General features: G+C 40.4%; 1 protein-coding gene across 2 annotated transcripts in view; it reads right to left on the bottom strand.

Moving 5' to 3' along the window:
* Nucleotides 1-21,738, bottom strand: part of LOC115138113 (zinc finger protein 436-like) — a 50,111-nt gene extending 28,373 nt beyond the window's left edge. The window contains exons 1-2 of one of the 2 annotated variants that reach the window (XM_029674609.2): nucleotides 21,200-21,738; nucleotides 8,316-11,437 (exon numbers count right to left, since the gene is read on the bottom strand). In XM_029674609.2, coding sequence (XP_029530469.2) covers nucleotides 10,470-11,437; nucleotides 21,200-21,497 — 1,266 coding nt within the window. In that variant the 5' untranslated portion in view covers nucleotides 21,498-21,738 and the 3' untranslated portion in view covers nucleotides 8,316-10,469. Of the gene's footprint in view, nucleotides 1-8,315; nucleotides 11,438-21,199 lie in introns of those variants that run through there. The other variant, XM_065025480.1, reaches the window with a different exon arrangement.
* Nucleotides 21,739-22,423: the final 685 nt, after the last annotated feature.

The raw sequence follows: 22,423 nt of genomic DNA, 5'->3' as shown, positions 1-22,423 counted from the left end.
TAAAGTGACTATGCATAGATGACAACAGGGAGTAGCAGTGGTGTAAAGAGGGGGTGAGGGGGTGTTGCAAATAGTCTGGCTTGCAAAGTACAGAAAGCTTTCGTCGAGTCACCACTGACGGGCTTAACCCACATCGTTTTTTGCTTCCTATTGTTTGTTGTAGCTGCACAGTCTATTCTTTTTTGCATTTCCTTGATATGCCAAACCGACAGAACAACAACATAAATGACTTTACAGGAATTGGCGCGTTTATGCTATACTGTGATTGGATGAATATATGGGACAACGGAGGTCCCATATGGGACAAACCAATTTATCCCAATATAAGGGACATCCCTGTTAATATGCGACAGTTGGCAACCCTACCTCCTCCCTATAGGCTGTCTCGTTGTTGTCGATGATCAGGCCTACCACTGTCGAGTCATCGGCAAACTTAATGATGTTGCATAACATTAGTTTTAGGTCATTTTTGCCTGTTTAACTAGCTAGCTAGGTTACGATTCACATAATTCTAGCTGATAATTATGAAGTAAAACGTTTGCTTTGTGTATATCTTGTTTCGTCTCTATTGTTTCCATTGTCCTGGCTGGAAGAAGGTTCAGTGAATGGGGACATGCAGCGTGAGGTAATACACTCACTCATCTGATTGGTCGAGTTAGCAGGGCTTCTGACTTTGTGGCTGTGGTAACTAGTGATGTTCTCTTATCGGGGAGCCGTTTCATGTGCTTTGTCAGGCATTGCCAACAGGGAGATCTCCTTAAATATGGATCAAATGCGTTCAAATATTGTATACCACAACAAAGCTGATGCTAGCTAGCTTTGAATGGCTAATATCATAGACTGTTTCTAATATTGTTTTAGAGAGAAATAAGTCTATGTACAGTTGTGGACAAAAGTTTTGAGAATGACACAAATATTAATTTCCACAAAGTTTGCTGCTTCAGTGTCTTTAGATATTTTTGTCAGATGTTACTATGGAATACTGAATTATAATTTCAAGCCTTTCATAAGTGTCAAAGGCTTTTATTGGCAATTACATGAAGTTGATGCAAAGAGTCAATATTTGCAGTGTTGACCCTTATTTTTCAAGACCTCTGCAATCCGCCCTGGCATACTGTCAATTAACTTCTGGACCACAAGTTCTCAATGGGATTAAGGTCTGGGGAGTTTCCTGGCCATGGACCCAAAATATCGATGTTTTGTTCCCGAGCCACTAAGTTATCACTTTCGCCTTATGGCAAGGTGCTCCATCAGGCTGGAAAAGGCATTGTTTGTCACAAAACTGTTCCTGGATGGTTGGGAGAAGTTGCTCTCGGAGGATGTGTTGGTACCATTCTTTATTCATGGATGTGTTCTTAGGCAAAATTGTGAGTGAGCCCACTCCCTTGGCTGAGAAGCAACTCCACACATGAACGGTCTCAGGATGTGTTACGGTTGGCATGACACAGGACTGATGGTAGCGCTCACCTAGTCTTCTCCGGACAAGCTTTTTTTCTGGATGCCCCAAACAATCAAAGGGTATTCATCAGAGAAAATGACTTTACCCCAGTCCTCAACAGTCCAATCCCTGTACCTTTTGCAGAATATATCAGTCTGTCCCTGATGTTTTTCCTGGTGACAAGTAGCTTCTTTGCTTCCCTTCTTGACACCAGGCCATCCTCCAAAAGTCTTCGCCTCACTGTGCGTGCAGATGCACTCACATCTGCCTGCTGCCATTCCTGAGCAAGCTCTAGACTGGTGGTGCCCCGATCCCGCAGCTGAATCAACTGTAGGAGACGGTCCTGGTGCTTGCTGGACTTTCTTGGGCGCCCTGAAGCCTTCTTCACAACAATTGAAACGCTCTCCTTGAAGTTCTTGATGATCCGATAAATGGTTGATTTAGGTGCAATCTTACTGGCAGCAATATCCTTGCCTGTGAAGCCTTTTTTGTGCAAAGCAATGATGACGGCATGTGTTTCCTTGCAGGTAACCATGGTTGACAGAGGAAGAACAATGATTCCAAGCACCACCCTCCTTTTGAAGCTTCCAGTCTGTTTTTCAAACTCAATCAGCATGACAGAGTGATCTCCAACACTCACACCTGTGTTAACGAGAGAATCACTGACATGATGTCAGCTGGTCCTTTTGTGTCAGGGCTGAAATGCAGTGGAAATGTTTTTTGGGGATTCAGTTCATTTGCAAGGCAAAAAGGGACTTTGGAATTAATTGCAATTAATCTGATCACTCTTCATAACATTCTGGAGTATATGCAAATTGCCATTATACAAACAGGGGCAGCAGACGTGTCATGTTTGTTAAAGCTCGATCAGCTAACGAGCTACACTGAACAAAAATGTAAACGCAACATGTAAAGTGTTGGTCCCATGTTTAATGAGCTGAAATAAAAGATCCCTGAAACACACAACCTTCTTTCTCTCCAATTTTGTGCACAAATGTATTTATATCCCTGTGAGTGAGCATGTCCCCTTTGCAAAGATAATCCATCCACCTGACAGGTGTGGCATATCAAGAAGCTGATGAAACAACATGATCATTACACAAGTGCACATTGTGGTGGGGACAATAACAGACCACTCTAAAATATGCAGTTTTTGTCACACAACACAATGCCACAGATGTCTGAAGTTTTGAGGCATGCTGACTGCAGGAATGTAAACCAGAGCTGTTGCCAGATAATTGAATGTCACTGTCTCTAGTATAAGCCGCCTCCAACATAATTTTAGAGAATTTTGCAGTACGTCCCAACTGGCCTCACAACCTCAGACCACATGAATGGCATCGTGTGGGCGAGCGGTTTGCTGATGGCAACGTTGCGAACAGAGTTTCCCATGGTGGCGGTGGGGTTATGGTACGGGCAGGCATAAGCTATGGAAAACAAATACAATTGCATTTTATCAATGGCAATTTGAATGCACAGAGATTCTGATCCTGAGGCCCATTGTCGTGCCATTCATTCGCTGCCATCACCTCATGTTTCAGCATGATAATGCATGGCCTCATGTCGCAAGGATCTGTAAAGATTTCCCAGTTCTTCCATGGCCTGCATACTCACCATACATGTCACCCATTGAGCCTGTTTTGGATGCTCTGGATTGACGTATACTACAGCGTGTTCCAGTTTTGCCAATATCCAGCAACTTTGCACAGCCATTGAAGAGGAGTGGGACAACATTCCACAGGCCACAATCAACAGCCTGATCAACTCTATGCGAAGGAGAAGTGTTGCGTTGCATGAGGCAAATGGTCACACCAGATACTGACTGGTTTCTGATCCACGCACCTACCTTTTTCTTTAAAGTATCTCTGACCAACAGATGCATATCTGTATTCCCAGTCATGAAATCCATAGATTAGGGCCTAATCAATTTATTTAAATTGACTGATTTCCTTATATGAACTGTAACTCAGTAAAATCTTAGAAATTGTTGCAAGTTGCATTTATTCTTGTTCTGTATAATTTAAGCGCACCTAGCCTATTATTTTTCCTTGCGCCAAATGTGGTGATGCAGAAATGAGAGCCAATATGTGGCTGTTTTATGTCAAACTGGGAATATGTGGCAGTGGCCAATGAAACATTTCTGGTTGGTCTCAGAGAGGAAGCAGTGGTAGAAAAAGTACTCAATTGTCATTATTAAGTCAAAGTTAAGGTACCTTAATAGAAAATGACTCAAGTAAAAGTAAAAGTCACCCAGCAAAATTCTACTTGAGTAAAAGTCTAAAAGTATCTGGTTTTAAATGTACAGTGTTGGAAAAAGTACTCAATTGTCATACTTGAGTAAAAGTAATAAGTAAAAGCTATACATCAAATTCCTTAATTAGACGGCTCACTTTTCTTGTTTTTATTTTATTTTTATGGACAGACAGGGGCACACTCCAACACTCAGACATAATTTACAAATGCAGTATTTGGGTTTAGTGAGTCTGCCAGATCAGAGGCAGTGGGGATTACAAAGCATTATGTTGATTGGTGCATGAATTGGTCCATATTGCTTCCCTTGAATAAGCAACTAATGAGCACGGAGAGCCTCAGTCACAAGATTGACGAAATGACCTGATATCTTTAAGTCTAAGATGGCTATTTACTTACTGTTGTAGCTCTTAGTCAGAAGCAAGCTTTTTGTAAGCCTACCACATCCTTATGATATACAGTTCAAGTCGGAAGTTTACATACATTTTAGCCAAATACATTTAAACAGTTTTTCACAATTCCTGACATTTAATCCAAGTAAAGATTCGCTGACATAGGGCAGTTAGGATCACCACTTTATTTTAAGAATGTTAAATGTCAGAATAATAGTAGAGAGAAGGATTTATTTCAGCTTTTACTTCTTTCATCACATTCCCAGAGGGTCAGAAGTTTACATACAATCAATTAGTATTTTGTAGCATTGCCTTTACATTTTTTAACTTGGGTCAAACGTGTCGGGTAGCCTTCCACAAGCCTCCCACAATAAGTTGGGTGGATTTTGGCACATTTCTACCGGCATAGCTGGTGTAACTGAGTCAGGTTTGTAGGCCTCCTTGCACGCACACACTTTTTCAGTTCTGCCCAAACATTTTCTATGGGATTGAGGTCAGGGCTTTGTGATGGCCACTCCAATACCTTGACTTTGCTGTCCTTTAGCCATTTTGCAAGTATGCTTGGAGTCATTGTCCACTTGGAAAACCCATTTGCGACCCAGCTTTAACTTCCTGACTGATGTCTTGAGATGTTGCTTCAATACATCCACATAATGTTACTGCCTCATTATGCCATCTATTTTCTGAAGTGCACCAGTCCCTCCTGCAGCAAAGCACCCCCACAACATGATGCTGCCACCCCCGTGCTTCACGGTTGGGATGGTGTTCTTCGGCTTGCAAGCCTTCCCCTGTTTCCTCCAAACATAACAATGGTCATTATGGTCAAACAGGTATATTTTTGTTTCATCAGACCAGAGGACATTTCTCCAAAAAGTACGATCTTTGTCCCCATGTGCAGTTGCAAACCATAGTCTGGCTTTTTTATGACAGTTTTGGAGCAGTGGCTTCTTCCTTGCTGAGCGGCCTTTCAGGTTACGTCGACATAGGACTCGTTTTACTATGATTATAGATACCTTGTACCTGTTTCCTCCAGCATCTTCACAAGGTCCTTTGCTGTTGTTCTGGGATTGATTTGCACTTTTCGCACCAAAGTACGTACATCTCTAGGAGACAGAACACGTCTCCTTCTTGAGCGGTATGGCGGCTGCGTGGTCCCACGGTGTTTATGCTTGGTTACTATTGTTTGTACAGATGAACATGGTACCTTCAGGCATTTTAAAATTGCTCCCAAGGATGAACCAGACTTGTGGAGGTCTATAATGTTTTTTCTGAAGTCTTGGCTGATTTATTTTGATTTTCCCATGATGTCAAGCAAAGAGGCACTGAGTTTGAAGGTAGGCCTTGAAATACATCCACAGGTACACCTCCAATTGACTCAAATTATGTCAATTAGCCTATCAGAAGCTTCTAAACCCATGTCATAATTTTATGGAATTTTCCAAGCTGTTTAAAGGCACAGTCAACTTAGTGTATGTAAACTTCTGACCCACTGGAATTGTGATACAGTGAATTATAAGTGAAATAATCTGTCTGTAAACAATTGTTGGAAAAATGACTTGTGTCATGCACAAAGTAGATGTCCTAACCGACTTGCCAAAACTATAGTTTGTTAATAAGACATTTGTGGAGTGGTTGAAAAACGAGTTTTAATGATTCCAACCTAAGTGTATGTAAACTTCCGACTTCAACTGTATATATTTTTTATTTTATGTATTTATTTAACCTTTATTTAACTATGCAATTCAGTTAAGAACACATTCTTATTTACAATGACAGCCAACCAAAAGGCAAAACGCCTCCTGCGGGGACTAAGGCTGGGATTAAAAAATGAATAAATATAGGACAACACACACATCACGACAAGAGAGACAACACAACACTACATAAAGAGAGACCAAAGACAACAACATAGCAAGGCAGCAACACATGACAACACAGCATGATAGCAACACAACATGACAACAACACGGTAGCAAGACAACATGGCAGTAGCACAACATGGTACAAACATTACTGGGCACAGACAACAGCACAAAGGGCAAGAAGGTAGAGACTTCAATACATCACGCAAAGCAAGTACTTTTAACATTCTGCCACAAAGAGCTCAATTTAATAAAAACATGTTCTCATCTCAAGATGCTAAATAGGTTAAATAAATAAATTACTATAGCAAGTGCCAAATAAAGTAAAAACCAAATATCTGCCAATTTCAAAAATAGAAACTTCGGTGACCCTCTGAAATATTTTGATGGTCTTACAACTATTTAGCTGTCCATTGAAATATTTTGCAGGTCATTGAAATATTTTCATGGCCTTTTAAATATTTCACAGCTTTTTACCAAACTTCGCAGCCTGAAATATTTTGCTGGCCTTTTTACAGAAGCAAAGCATGTCTGACTTTTGTTAATAAGAAGGAAATTGTCGAGGCAACTTTTATGTCTATTTTAGATCATGGGGATATTATCTATATGCGTGCAGCAGCATCTACACTAGTAATGTTTGTAGAACTCGCCATTATGATTTGTACCAAAAAGTGGCTTGGGCCTTTTTGGAGAGAGCAGCATTTCCTTGTGTTTATTTACAAAGCACTCATGCAGAAATGTCCTAGGTATTTATCTATCATCATTAATTCAATATAGACCTACAAATGACCAAACCCATTCTCAGGCTTGGATAACACCAGATGCCCCTTCGGTCTCCACAGAGTTGGGTAAAGCTGCTTCTAGTGTTTTTGCGCCCTTTATGTGGAACAACTTCCAGAGCGCTCTGAAATTAGATGTTCATAAATGTGTCTGTTTTCCTTAATATGTTTTGTAATTTTGTATAGTGTATGTGTTTGATGTGTTTATGCAGGGCTCATCTTTAAAAGAGAACTTAGTTTCAGTATGACTTTCCTGTCAACAAAATAAACAAAAAATATAAATCAAAGCAAGCAAGGTTTCCATCCATTTAGCTACAGATTTTCATGCAAATATCCTAAAATCCCCATAAAAACAATATTAGCATTTTCCCACCAGAGATGTGTTTCCATCAAATTGACTTGTTGTAGATAAAAAGCTGTGCGTAATGACACGTTTTGCGGTTAAATTCCCATGTACTGAATAGAACATACAATTTAAATGGGTTTCCGTTGCATTTTGAACTCTACTGATGGTTTTCTCACAAAATAATTGTGCTATACAGTGCATTCGTGAAGTATTCAGACTCCTTTACTTAAAAAAAAAAACTATTCTAAAATTAATGAAATGTTTTTTACCTCATCAATCTACACACTATAGACCATAATGACAAAGCAAAAAAAGGTTTTTAGAAATGTTTGCATTCAGACCCTTTGCTATGAGACACGAAATAGAGCTCAGGTGCATCCTGTTTCCATTGATCACCCTTGAGATGTTTCTACAACTTGATTGGATTCCACCTGTGGTAAATTCAATTAATTGGACATGACTTGGAAAGGCACACTCCTGTCTATATAAAGTCCCACAGTTGACAGTACATGTCAGAGCAAAAACCAAGCCAATGAGGTTGAAGGAATTGTCCGTAGAGTTCCGATACAGGATTATGTCGAGGCACAGATCTGGGGAAGGGTACCAAAAAATGTCTGCAACATTGACGGTCCCCAAGAACACAGTGGGTTCCATCATTCTAAAATGGAAGAACTTTGGAACCACCAAGACTCTTCCTAAATCTTACCGCCCGGCCAAAATGAGCAATCGGGGGAGAAGGGCCTTGTTCAGGGAGGTGACCAAGAACCAGATGGTCACTCTGACAGTGCTCCAGAGTTCATCTGTGGAAATGAGATGAAGGACAACCATCTATGCAGCACTCCACCAATCAGGCCTTTATGGTAGAGTGGCCAGACGGAAGCCACTCCTCAGTAAAATACATATTATAGCCTGCCAGTCATTTGCCAAAAGGCACCTAAAGGACACCTAAACAAGATTCTCTGGTCTGATGAAAACAAGATTGAACTCTTTGGCCTGAATGCCAAGCGTCACATCTGGAGGAAACCTAGCACCAGCTCGGTGGTGGCAGCAGCATGCTGTGGGGATGTTTTTCAGCGGCAGGGACTGGGAGACTAGTCAGGATCGAGGGAAAGATGAACAGAGCAAAGTACAGAGAGATCCTTGATGAAAACCTGCTCCAGAGTGCTCCGGACCTCAGACTGGGGCCAAGGTTCACCTTCCGACAGGACAACGACCCTAAGCACACAGCCAAGACAACGCAGGAGTGGCTTTGGAACAAGTCTCTGAATGTCCTTGAGTGGCCCAGCCAGAGCCCGGACATGAACCCGATCGAACATCTCTGGAGAGACCTGGGAATAGCTGTGCAGCAAAGCTTCCCATCCAATCTGACATAGCTTGAGATGACCTGCAGAGAAGAATGGGAAAAACTCCCCAAATACAGGTGTGCCAAGCTTGTGTCATACCCAAGAAGACTCGAGGCTATAATCACTGCCAATGGTGTTTCAACAAAGTACTGAGTAAAGGGTCTGATTACTTCATTTGTTTATTTTTAATACTGTCGTGGAAATTCTCACACAGGGAAACTCAAAGTCAGTCTTAAATGAATCATTGTTTGTCAGAAATTCCCACAGAAGAACATTGGTTCTTAATGTTCTCTGAACCTTCTGAGAACATGCCTTTAAATAGAACCACGAGGAAACCTGTAGGAAACATTATGCTGAAGTACAGAAAGTTTTTTCTTTCTTTTAAGAACATGACTCGGAATGATATGAACTATTTTAGAACATTCCCAATGTCAAACCAGTTGGAGAACGGAATTCTTCAGTATTTCATTTAAATGTTGGAAGGACAAATGACATGTATTTAACTATTCTTTGTAGTACTTTCTAAAAAATTATACTTGAAATAAAATTGATTTTACATTTGTTACATGTTTTTTTGCTTAGCTCACAATGACATTTAAATGTCTGCATTCAGATGTCTGTAATAGAATAAACTTGGCAAAAATAAATGTAGACATTAATAAATGCCTTTCTATAGCTTCCAAAATATATATTTTTTACAATAGTGGGGGGGTGCCAAGATGGAAACGCGGTGGGTTCAAAACAGCATGCCGTGTCAGTAATATAGTGTACATATATAAATCAGTGTATAACAGGTTCCAAGTGATATGAATTGCAAAAATCCCAAAAGGTACAAAAATAATAAAATAGCAGGTAAATTAAATCCAAATGAAACTGTAGAAAACTGAAGCTCTACATGGTGTTTTCCCGTTTCTATCAAATAAAATTTTATTGGTCACATATACATGGTTAGCAGAAGTTGTTGCCAGTGTAGCGAAATGCTCGTGCTTCTAGTTCCGACAGTGCAGCAATATATAACATGTAATCTAACAATTCCACACAACTACCTAATACCCACAAAACGAATATAATAAGAACGCATACATATAAATATATGGATGATCAATGACAGAGTGGCATAGGCAAGATACAATAGATGGTATAAAACACAGTACATATATATATATATATATATATATATATCAAGCCCCAGTCAGTTGTCCTAATCTGCTCAACCGCAGATTATCCATTATATTGTCCAGATAGTCAAGTGGCCTCTTTAACAATTAAAATAAATGTCTTCAAAAATGGAAGGCAGTCGGGAGGAGGCAAAACCAGGTGGGACAATTGTAGCCAATGAGAGGGCAGATACGTGTGTGAACAACAGGCAAAACTCCGATATAAAGTTGCCGGGATGTCACGTGTCCTACTTACATTAGCACACTCCTAACAACTTTAGCATTACAAAACTTATATTTAATCAAATGCACATGGAAAAAAATAATCCATTAATGTTTTTGTTAACCAGATTCAAAACTGATTGATCTCCATACAAAAACTCCTGGCTTGGTTTCCATACATTAATAAGCATTTCTACATAATTCTAGATCTTTCTCCGCAATCATAAATCAACCAAACTATTTTATATACATTTCCAATATATTTACTTTTCTATACACAACAAAGCTCTTATGAGTACACAAATTAACCAAAATAAATAAAACTAAATTCAAGAGGTTTCAAGGTTAGTCAAGAAATGTACATTTTATTAATATATTGAATAGTTTACATTTTTAAATACCAAAATCATATATCAAGCAATATCTAAAGGTTTATACTTGTATCCAATCAATCAAAGTTTATAATCAAAATAAAATACACATTTTAACATTTTAATCAAATTTGTGATGGAAAAAACCCATCTTTCAGACAATTAAGTTTCATGTGGCATGAACAAAAACACTTTCTCAGTCAAAAACATAACTCAGAACACAGCCTCTAGTAGCTCATGTGATTTCAGGGGCTCTAATTGTCCAAAACTATTTCCACACTGGGAGTATTATATTTTGTATTTTTTAAATTATGGATTCAAATTAGCTGCTGCCGAGGCTGCCCTTCCTGGGGTCTTCTTCTCCCGTGTATGTATCCTCTGATGTGATTTCAGGCTCCCTAACTGGGTAAAACCCTTTCCGCAATGCGAGCATTGGTAAGGCTTCTCTCCTGTGTGTGTTCTTTCATGTGTTTTCAGGCTCCCTACTTGGGTAAAACCCTTTCCACAATGGGAGCATTGGTAAGGCTTCTCCCCTGTGTGTGTTCTTTCATGCACTTTTAGATGCCCCAATTGTCCAAAACCCTTTTCACAATGGGAGCACTGGTAAGGCATCTCTCCTGTGTGTGTTCTTTCATGCACTTTTAGATGCCCCAATTGTCCAAAACCCTTTCCACAATGGGAGCAGTGGTAAGGCTTCTCTCCCGTGTGCGTTCTCTCATGGTTGTTCAGATTCCCTAATAGGGGAAAGCTCTTTCCACAGTGGGAACAGTGGTAAGGCTTCTCACCTGTGTGTGTCCTCTCATGCGTTTTCAAGCTACCTAACCAGGTAAAAGTTTTTCCACATTGTGAGCAGTGGTAAGGCTTCTCTCCTGTGTGTATTCTTTCATGCTCTTTCAGGTCCCTTGACCGGGTAAAACTAGTTCCACACTGAGAGCAGTTGTAAGGCTTCACTCCAGAGTGTATTTTCTCATGTGTTTTTAGGGTCCCTAATTGGGTAAAACTTGTTCCACACTGAGAGCAGTGGTAAGGCTTTTCTCCCGTGTGTATTCTCTCATGTACTTTTAGCTTCCCTAACCAGCAGAAACTCTTTGTACACTGCAAACATTGGAAAGGCTTTTCTGCTGTGTGTGTCCTCTCATGCTCTTTTAGGTTTCGTAACTTAGTAAAACTCTTTCCACACTGGGAGCAATGGTGTGGTCTTGCTGGTTTGGACGTCTTTGGGCCTGGTTCCACTGAAGGATGCATCCCGTAGTCAGAGTGAGAGTCTGGTTTCACTCCTGTAAAAAGACAGTGTGGTAGTTAAATAGACTTGAACATAACCTTCACATTATAAAACTGTCTTCCAATTAGGTTTAATGAAGTACTAGATTAGTTTACACAAAATGTCCATAATTGTTTTAACTTGGTGGCCATTAAAATGATAATAATGTAGAACTTAAAATGTGATCTTTCTCTTGAAAATGTGATCTGTACACATAACTAATAACTAAAGTATTAATAGCAGAAATATTTGTAGGAAATCAAAGGGAAGATATTTTGAAAAAGTAATTGGTATAGCTTTGGTACGAGAGGTCAGAGAACCTGACACACTTGTCTGTTGATCTGTAGGTTTTATGGACCGTGACTTATTGAAAATTAGACCCAGAACTGGAAATATTCATATAAACTCAGTGAAATTAAAAATGTTAGCCTAATTCTAGTAGGTGTAGTATGAGGGAAGTCAAGAGACCTAACATCAAATCGTTTTAGATGCATGCTGAACAAAAATATAAAACGCAACATGCAACAATTTTGATTTCAAAGATTTGACTGAGTTACAGTTTGAGAAATCAGTCAATTGAAATAAATAAATTAGGTAGGGGTCTGGATCAGAAACTATCTGGTGTGACCACCATTTGCCTCATTCAGGGCGACATCTCCTGGGCATAGAGTTGATCAGGCTGTTGTTTGTGGCCTGTGAAATGTCTCACTCCTCTTCAATGGCAGTGTGAAGTCACTGGATATGGCTGGGAACTGGAACACTCTGTTGTACACGTCAATCCAGAGCATCCCAAACATGCTCAATTTGTGTCATGTCTGGTGAGTAAGCAGGCCATGGAAGAACTGGGACATTTTCAGTTCGAGGAATTGTGTATAGATCCTTGCAACATGGGGCCATGCATTAACATGCTGAAACTGTGTAATGATCATGCTGTTTAATCAGCTTCTTGATATGCCACACCTGTCAGGTGGATGGATTATCTTGGCAAAGGAGAAATGCTCACCAACAGGGATGTAAACACATTTGTGCACAAAATTGGAGAGAAATAAGCTTTTTGTGCATATGGAACATTTTGGGGATCTTTTATTTCAGCTCATGAAACATAGCACCAACCCTTTACATGTTGCGTTTATATTTTTGTTCCGTGTAAATGTTTGCCCTCAGATATTTTACAATGGCTTTCTGCCAGAAGTCAAAGAGCTCTGGATGAGTTCTGTATAGCTGCCATTTTTTCCCTGTGCTTCCTAATAGCGTTTTTAAAAATCTCCTCCTCTATGCTCCGTGTACACATGCTGCTCTTCCTTCAGAAAAGCATTCATCACAACTTTGTTCATTTGCACAATTTCTCTAGTTCACTTTCGCTTGCAAATGTTAACACTCACCAAAAATGACATTCGGTAGCTACTAGCTATGCTTGTATAACTTTATGAGCAGGATTTGCCTGTCTTTGCAATTAGTTTGTTCATTTTCGCATGTTAGCCGTTAGCTAACAGCGTCTGTGATTTCACAATTAGTTTGTGCTAATTTTGTTAACATTCTGGTAATAGAGGCCCAATAGGGCTTTTCTGGCATTTTTAGTACCCCCTTGTGTGCTATGTCGGTAATACCGTAAATCCCGGGATGAGTTAAGGACGATATGAAAATCTGGATACCGCCCAAGCCTAGTTCAGATCGCTCCCTTGGGGATCTTTTATTTCAGCTCATGAAACATAGGACCAACACTTTACATGTTGCGTTTATATTTTTGTTCCGTGTAAATGTTTGCCCTCAGATATTTTACAATGGCTTTCTGCCAGAAGTCAAAGAGCTCTGGATGAGTCCTGTATAGCTGCCATTTGCTAAGAGCGCACACAAGCTCCAGTTAGACATACAGAAATAAATGATGGGATACACAAGCTACATTTCTTGCCAAATGACATCAGTATTATCACAAATTCAAAATGGACTGGTTGATTGAAATAGGGTAATATGTGTTCCGACAACAGGCTGCAGTTTTGGAATAATTGCGTCCTGTCTTTTTTCAACTGAGGCTACTTTGCGAACAAAGACAGGTTCCACACTAAAAATATACAAAAACATTAGTTTGATAAAGACAAAGAGCAGATTTTTCATCAGAACCTTTAAGCCTAGGCCTTTTCACCAAACTGAATGTTGTTGCTGTAATTTATCACCATGCAGTGTTCAATGTGGAATTCTTAATCCATTTGGAAAATTCCAAAGTACCATCAGAATTATTTAAAACATGGAATGTCTGTTTATCGGAAAGAAACACAATTTAAGTTTGTGACCCTGAAAAAAATGTATACTCGCCAAATTGAGCCCAGTTTCAAATCCTCACTCTTGGAGAATAACTGTTCCAGACGCGTATGACTTCGCACTGGCAACTTTATTAATTTGGAAAAATATTGGGTTATATTTTATTCTGTTATCTTACATCATGTCTTTTTACTATAACATACAGGGATGCAAACTGGTGAGGGCCCATAAAGGTGACACTTATGTTTCTGCACTGAAAAATGCAAAAAATCCCTTCCAGGAGGAAATGCGGGTTTTAACTAATTAAACAACAAAGAATATGATCTACATGATCAGTCTCTGTGTGTAAAATACAAAGTGGTTAATGTGAACCTACCTCACAGCTAAAACATGTAATGAAAGCAACCCAATATTATTTGTTGCCTAAACTTTACTGCAAATGACTTGAGAAAAAAACAATACACTAATATTGCAGTTAGCCATGACAGCCTTTATAATAGAATGCTTGTGACCACAAACATCTAAATATTGCACATGGGAAAAAAACATCTTAAAGTAGAAATAGAATGAAACAAACAGTCATTCTATCTTTTCTCTATTTTAATGGCCACTATAGTAGACATCGATCAAGTGCACAAGGCTACATGTGCAAAAATAACATTCACAGAGTTAAAAAAATATATAATCCCCCTCACACACAAGTGTTACTGTCAAGTTCAACACAACAAAATCAATATTTTTGGATTACACAGCACATTATTACATTGTATACTTTCTGCCTGTGGTCACCTGTTCTACAATGTGCCTGCAGAGCATGATACCCTTTGTTGGCATAATTGATCTCTTTAAGGCAGAGAGAACACCTGGCATACCCCTTTTTATCCACTGTATTAAAAAAGTGAAAAAGAGGGGAAGTGTGTGATGTTCCTTTCACCTCTATAGTGGCATCCAGCTTAAGCCAAGCCCAGCTCCAGCTACACTTGATCCCTGAATCCTCTTGTTTAAAAAGCAATGCCTAATTTTCGCCTAATTCTCTCATTCTGAAAATCAACCACATACTGTAGAGGGAAAACATTAGTTCATAGATAGTAGTTAGTTCGCTAGCTAGTTAACATTTCACACAGATTGCCAGGCTCCAGTAAGCAACTAATGCGTTATAACTTGAGGAAAGGCAAGGTATTGTACACCAGTTAAGTGAATTGGTTAGGTTACAAACGTTAGCTCATCTGATGTTGTAACGTTAGCTAGCTAACGTTAGCTGTCTGACTTTATTAGCCAGGTACTTTTTACAACACGAACTCAATTATTTGATCAGTTAAATTGGCTAATGTTGCTCAACATTTCTCTGGCTAGCTAACGGAGAATTCGATCCAGCTAGCAAGATACTTAACAATGCTAACAATACTTGTTCCACCACACTTTCTCCCTCACCTCAAACTTTCCAAATGCCAGTTGTTTTTGGTCACAGCTCTTGAAGTACGCTTCATCATCTTCTCACCCCCATCTCCGTGGTCAGGCTTCTCACCGACCTCTTTTGTTATCGTTCAGGGGACGCGCTGCTGTAACTGTCAAACTGCCATTCCACTCTCCGCTGTCTTTCCAGAGCGCGCGCTGATGCTGTAACTAGCAAATTGGTTGTCTCTTCTCTCTTCAGTCTCGTGCTGCATTCTGTTGTTATGTGAACGATTGGCTCAGGGGAGGAGACTGTTTAATAAAGATTTCTAAGCCTAGAGACAATTGAGACATGGATTGTGTGTGCCATTCAGAAGGTGAATGGGCAACACAAAATATTTAAAATAAAAAATATATACAGTGGGGCAAATAAGTATTTAGTCAGCCACCAATTGTGCATGTTCTCCCACTTAAAAAAGATGAGAGGCTTGTAATTTTCATCATAGGTACACTTCAACGATGACAGACAAATGAGAATTTAAAAAATCCAGAAAATCACATTGTAGGATTTTAATGAATTTATTTGCAAATTAGGTGGAAAATAAGTATTTGGTCACCTACAAACAAGCAAGATTTCTGGCTCTCACAGACCTGTAACTTCTTCTTTAAGAGGCTCCTCTGTCCTCCACTCGTTACCTGTATTAATGGCACCTGTTTGAACTTGTTATCAGTATAAAAGACACCTGTCCACAACCTCAAACAGTCACACTCCAAACTCTACTATGGCCAAGACCAAAGAGCTGTCAAAGGATACCAGAAACAAAATTGTAGACCTGCACCAGGCTGGGAAGACTGAATCTGCAATAGGTAAGCAGCTTGGTTTGAAGAAATCAACTGTGGGAGCAATTATTAGGAAATGGAAGACATACAAGACCACTGATAATCTCCCTCGATCTGGGGCTCCACGCAAGATCTTACCCCGTGGGGTCAAAATGATCACAAGAACGGTGAGCAAAAATCCCAGAACCAAACGGGGGGACCTAGTGAATGACCTGCAGAGAGCTGGGACCAAAGTAACAAAGCCTACCATCAGTAACACACTATACCGCCAGGGACTCAAATCCTGCAGTGCCAGACGTGTCCCCCTGCTTAAGCCAGTAAATGTCCAGGCCCGTCTGAAGTTTGCTAGAGAGCATTGGGAGAAGATTGGGAGAATGTCATATGGTCAGATGAAACCAAAATATAACTTTTTGGTAAAAACTCAACTTGTCGTGTTTGGAGGACAAAGAATGCTGAGTTGCATCCAAAGAACACCATACCTACTGTGAAGCATGGGGGTGGAACATCATGCTTTGGGGCTGTTTTTCTGCAAAGGGACCAGGACAACTGATCCGTGTAAAGGAAATAATGAATGGGGCCATGTATCGTGAGATTTTGAGTGAAAACCTTCCATCAGCAAGGGCATTGAAGATGAAACGTGGCTGGGTCTTTCAGCATGACAATGATCCCAAACACACCGCCCGGGCAACGAAGGAGTGGCTTCGTAAGAAGCATTTCAAGGTCTTGGAGTGGCCTAGCCAGTCTCCAGATCTCAACCCCATAAAAAATCTTTGGAGGGAGTTGAAAGTCCGTGTTGCCCAGCAACAGCCCCAAAACATCACTGCTCTAGAGATCTGCATGGAGGAATGGGCCAAAATACCAGCAACAGTGTGTGAAAACCTTGTGAAGACTTACAGAAAACATTTGACCTCTGTCATTGCCAACAAAGGGTATATAACAAAGTATTGAGATAAACTTTTGTTATTGACCAAATACTTATTTTCCACCATAATTTGCAAATAAATTCATTAAAAATCCTACAATGTGATTTTCTGGATTTTTTTTCTCCTTTTGTCTGTCATAGTTGAAGTGTACCTATGATGAAAATTACAGGCCTCTCTCATCTTTTTAAGTGGGAGAACTTGCACAATTGGTTGCTGACTAAATACTTTTTTCCCCCACTGTATATTTAAAAAAATACAAAATATTTAAGTGCCTTTGAACGGGGTATGGTAGTGGGTGCCAGGCTCACCGGTTTGATGGTGTCAAGAACTGCAAAGCTGCTGGGTTGTTCATGCTCAACAGTTTCCCGTGTGTATCAAGAATGGTCCACCACCTAAAGGACGTCCAGGCAACTTGACACAAGTGTGGGAAGCATTGGAGTCAACATCCCTTTGGAAAGCTGGTCCATGCCCCGACGAATTGAGGCTGTTCTGAGGGAAATATTAGGAAAGTGTTCCTAATATTTTGTACACTCAGTGTATATGGGGCAGTTAGGAATAGTTATCTGTAAGGGTTACGATAAAATAGGCATTGCTGTGCACTGTTGGCATAGATCAGGTATTCCCAAACTGGGGTACATGTATAATGCCCTCGGGGGTATGCCAAATAAAAATGTGATTCACATTTTCAAACAGTCCCATTTAGATTTTCCAACGGGGCTATACATTTGGGTGAGGTTTTTTCTCTCGCCTGAGTAGCCTCGTTTCACTGCCAAAAATTAAATTAAACCAGCTAGTGTTCAGCAAAATAACAACACAATGTCAAACACAGGTAGCCGAGTCAAATAATTAACATCCAATCACATTAACCGTTACTCTCTTGCGGGAAACCTTCACTCTTGCACAGACATTAAGAAACGAAACATGCCAATTTGAAAAATAAGCCCCGGGAGTTTTTTGAGCGAGAATAAAGATAACTTTTGAGTAGTAAGACATGTATAAAAGCAACAGATACCATTAATAAGAAGGGACTAGAACCGTCTTATATGGTGAGCTACCGGGTGGCTAGGACAGGCAAGCCCCATACTATTGTGGAGGACTTCATTCTTCCTGCTGCCGCGGATATGGCTGGGACAATGCTGGGGGAAAAATTCAAAAAACTATACAGACAATGCCTTCATCAAACAACACTGTTTCACAACGCATCAGTGACATGGCAGGAGATGTTTTGAAACAATTACTGCTTCGCATACAAGCCAGTGAATTCTATGCGTTACAGCTGGATGAGTCAACAGAAGTGGCGGGACTGGCACAGGTATATATCCGTTACGTTTATGGGGGCGTCAATTAAGGAAGACATCCTCTTCTGCAAACCACGGGAAACCAGGACAACAGGAGAGGATATTTTTAAAGCACTGGACAGCTTTGTGACATCAATGTGTTGGGATCTGTACTGATGGCACAAAAGCCATGACAGGGAGACATAGTAGAGTGGTAAACGGGCTTGCAAGCAGCTGCTCCCGACACCACTTGGGTAAACTGCATCATCCACTGAGAGGCTCGTGCTGCCAAGGGAATGCCTGGCAGTTAAAAATGTTTTGGACACTACAGTGAAAATGGTTAACTTTGTTAAAGCAAGGTCCCTGAGGCCTCCCGGGTGGCGCAGTGGTTAAGGGTGCTGTACTGCAGCGCCAGCTGTGCCATCAGAGACTCTGGGTTCGTGCCCAGGCTCTGTCGTAACCGGCCGCGACCGGGAGGTCCGTGGGGCGACGCACAATTGGCCTAGCGTCGTCCGGGTTAGGGAGGGTTTGGCCGGTAGGGGTATCCTTGTCTCATCGCGTACCAGCGACTCCTGTGGCGGACCGGGCGCAGTGCGCACTAACCAAGGTTGCCAGGTGCACGGTGTTTCCTCCGACACATTGGTGCGGCTGGCTTCCGGGTTGGATGCGCGCTGTGTTAAGAAACAGTGCGGCTTGGTTGGGTTGTGTATCGGAGGACGCATGACTTTCAAACTTAGTCTTTCCCGTGCCCGTACAGGAGTTGTAGCGATGAGACAAGATAGTAGCTACTAAAACAATTACCAGGAAATTGGGGAGAAAAAGCCGGGTTGTGACCAAAACTCACACTCATTCTTATGTTTAATAAATCTATTGTATAGGGTGTGTGTGGCAGGCTTGATGGCAAATGATGGCAAAAAACAACATTTGAGAGTGCGCTGACCCTGGTGCTAGAGGGGGTACGCAGCTGGAGATTGAATGTTTGAATGGGTACGGGACAATAAAAAGTTTGGGAACCACTGGCATAGTACAGTCAAATGCCCATACCTAGTTACAGGTAAGGATTACTAAAATTGTATGGTACAACCTTGTAGCTACTGTTGTCCTGTCTCACCAGCTACAAGCAGAGGCTACATAGAGAAGGCCCAGCCAACAGAATGACAGTCCAAATTATTCACATCTTCTCTCTCTTTTAGTCATGTCCATTTCAGAGCTGTTCAAGATGGAGCAGATAGACATGGTCGCCCTGTTCATGCTTTATTTTTTCTCTCCTCACATTATTAGCTCCAAATGTTTATTTTTTTAATGTATTTTTCACATACAGATGGAAATACCTTTGGGATATCAGAGCAGCGGTAAGGCAACAGCATTTCGACCAGAAATAAGACTTTACTGAATTGGATCCATTGTTCGTACCCTGCCCCAAGGTAATTCGACTTATCCAAGACACCGGTACCTGTCAAAAGTTTGGACACACCTACTCATACACGGGTTTTTCTTTATTTCTGACTATTTTCTACATTGTAAAATAATAGTGAAGACATGGAAACTATGAAATAACATATATGGAATCATGTTGCTGTGGTAGCCATGCTGGTTAAGTGTGCCTTGAATTCTAAATAAATCACAGACAGTGTCACCAGCCAAGCACCCACACCTCCTCCTCCATGCTTCACAGTGGGAACTACACATGCAGAGATCATCCGTTCACCTACTCTGCGTCTCACAAAGACATGGCGGTTGGAACCAAAAATCACAAATTTGGACTCATCAGACCAAAGGACAGATTTACAACAGTCTAATGTCCATTGCTCGTATTTCTTGGCCCAAGCAAGTCTCTTCTCCTTATTGGTGTCCTTTAGTAGTGGTTTCTTTACAGCAATTTGACCATGAAGGCCTGATTCACTCAGTCTCTGAACAGTTGATGTTGAGATGTGTCTGTTACTTGACTGCATTTATTTGGGCTGCAATTTCTGAGGCTGGTAACTCTAATGAACTTATCATCTACAGCAGAGATAACTCTGGGTCTTCCTTTCCTGTGGCGGTCCTCATGAGAGCCAATTTCTTCATAACGCTTGATGGTTTTTGCGACTGCACTTGAAGAAACTTTCAAAGTTGTTAAAATGTTTTCCATATTGACTGACCTTCATGTCTTAAAGTAATGATGGACTGTTGTTTCTCTTTGCTTATTTGAGCTATTCTTGCCATAATATGGATTTAGGGCTATCTTCTGTATACCACCCCTACCTTGTCACAACACAACTGATTGGCTAAAACACATTAAGAAGGAAAGAAATTCAACAAATTAACTTAACAAGGCACACCTGTTAATTTAAATGCATTCCAGGTAACTAACTCATGAAGCTGGTTGAGAGAATGACCAGAGGTGGGAAGTTGTTATCAAGGCAAAGGGTGGCTACATTGAAGAATCTCAAATATAAAATATATATACCCTTGAATGAGTAGGTGTTCTAACTTTTGACCGGTACCCTATATATATAAATATTTGTAAATATTTATCACATTCCTTGTGTGTGATCGTATATTTTGATACATTGAATGTTAATATTGTGTACACATGTTATATATTTTTACCTCCTGTTTCAGTAAGTGATATCACTGAGTACTGCCCCTATATGTATATACAGTATATATGTAGGACCTTCCACCCCATCTGGGAAATGGATGCCTGATAAAGACCTAAGGTTTGAAACATTGTTATAAATAAAATCAGGGAGCATGAGCAGCAGTGTGTGTTTTCCTTTATTTTTTTATATACTGTTTTACCCACTTCATATGTATATACTGCTGTATTATAGTCGAGGCCTAGCCTATTTAACTATTGCTGTACATATACTATCCTTCAGATATACTAAATATTCTATCCATCATGTCTATACATCCCATCATACACACACTCCGGAATCCGACATTGCATCCTAATATTTCGTAATTCCATAATTTTATTTTTTAGATGTGTGTGTGTGTGTGTGTGTATGGTATTGTCCCTCTCATCACAGGGCCTTCCGCTGGAGGTATTGATGAGCGAACTCCGAATATCCAAAGTGAAAACAAATTTACGGCAGTACTTACTGGTGTTAATCAGATCTCCTGTCTCATCTTCCTCATTCAATGTGACAGTAATCTCCCCTTCCTCCTTCACTCCAAAAACGGCACCATCCTCTCTCCCTCTGAATGCGTCCTCCTCTTCTTTCACTGAAACGTCTTTCTCTTCTTCTTTCAATGTAACATCCTCACCTTCTATTTCGTTTTTTACTGTGACGTTCTCCTCTTCACTTTCTTCTTTCACGACAATATTTAGCCACATACCCTCTTTCTTCGTCCAGTAGACCTCTTTCTTAGCAGGGAGAGAGTAGCTGGGTGAGCTCATGGTCGGAGATGCTAGCTAGCTAGCTAACATTAGCGACTAGCCTAAATTAGTGCTACTGCTAACTTAACCAGCCTGTGGGTCTGCTTGAAACAACGTAACATGAAATTAAATGGGGTAACACAAAGACACGACAGCAGTGTGTTTAAAACACTGTGAATAATATACACCAAAACAGTCTAAAGACCTTTAACGTTTCGGTTGTTGGTTAGCAAGCTACCGATGTTGCTGACTAGCTGTTCTTCTTCTTTGAGGCTTATTGACAGACGACAACCGAGAAGGTGTATTGTCGCCATCTACTGTATGGGTTGTGAATGAGAATGTAGTTTTTCTTTGTGGGAAAAACAACATCAAATACAAAAAAATCCATCCCACTCCTTCAGTCATAGTCCAATTCACATCCCTACTGTGAGGATGGAACAGTCCCAAAAAACGTTCAGTGGCAATGCATATTTTCTCAGATTTCCTATTTCTTTGCTCTGTGCAGTTTATAACCTATGCAATAAATTATACAAAGTCCATCTTTTAAACATGCAACATGTCAATATACTGTTGGCTAGGAACATTTACTGGTGTCACTAATCCAACTACCATTGCTTCTTCAACATTACTCTCTTCTTCCACTCTTCTCACCACCTCCGTATACAAAACATACACTTGCCACCTCCTTCACTCTAACAGGGCACTTCAGTAATTTGGGCACATATTCACCACCACAATTGTAACATTTCACCTCAACTGGCATACGATACTCCCCCAGCCTACATTAAATTAAATGTTATTTGTCACATGATTTGTAAACAACAGGTGTAGACTAGCACCCAACAGGGTCCTGTTGGTTCCAGACCGCTTGCCATACAGTAACAGAGAAAACAGTCTATGGCTTAGGTGGCTGGAGTCTTTGAAAAATGTTGGGCCTTCCTCTGACA

Source organism: Oncorhynchus nerka, linkage group LG12 (assembly GCF_034236695.1).
Source record: "Oncorhynchus nerka isolate Pitt River linkage group LG12, Oner_Uvic_2.0, whole genome shotgun sequence".
NCBI classification, from domain to species: domain Eukaryota; kingdom Metazoa; phylum Chordata; class Actinopteri; order Salmoniformes; family Salmonidae; genus Oncorhynchus; species Oncorhynchus nerka.
This window is presented reverse-complemented; position numbering and strand designations above follow the sequence as displayed.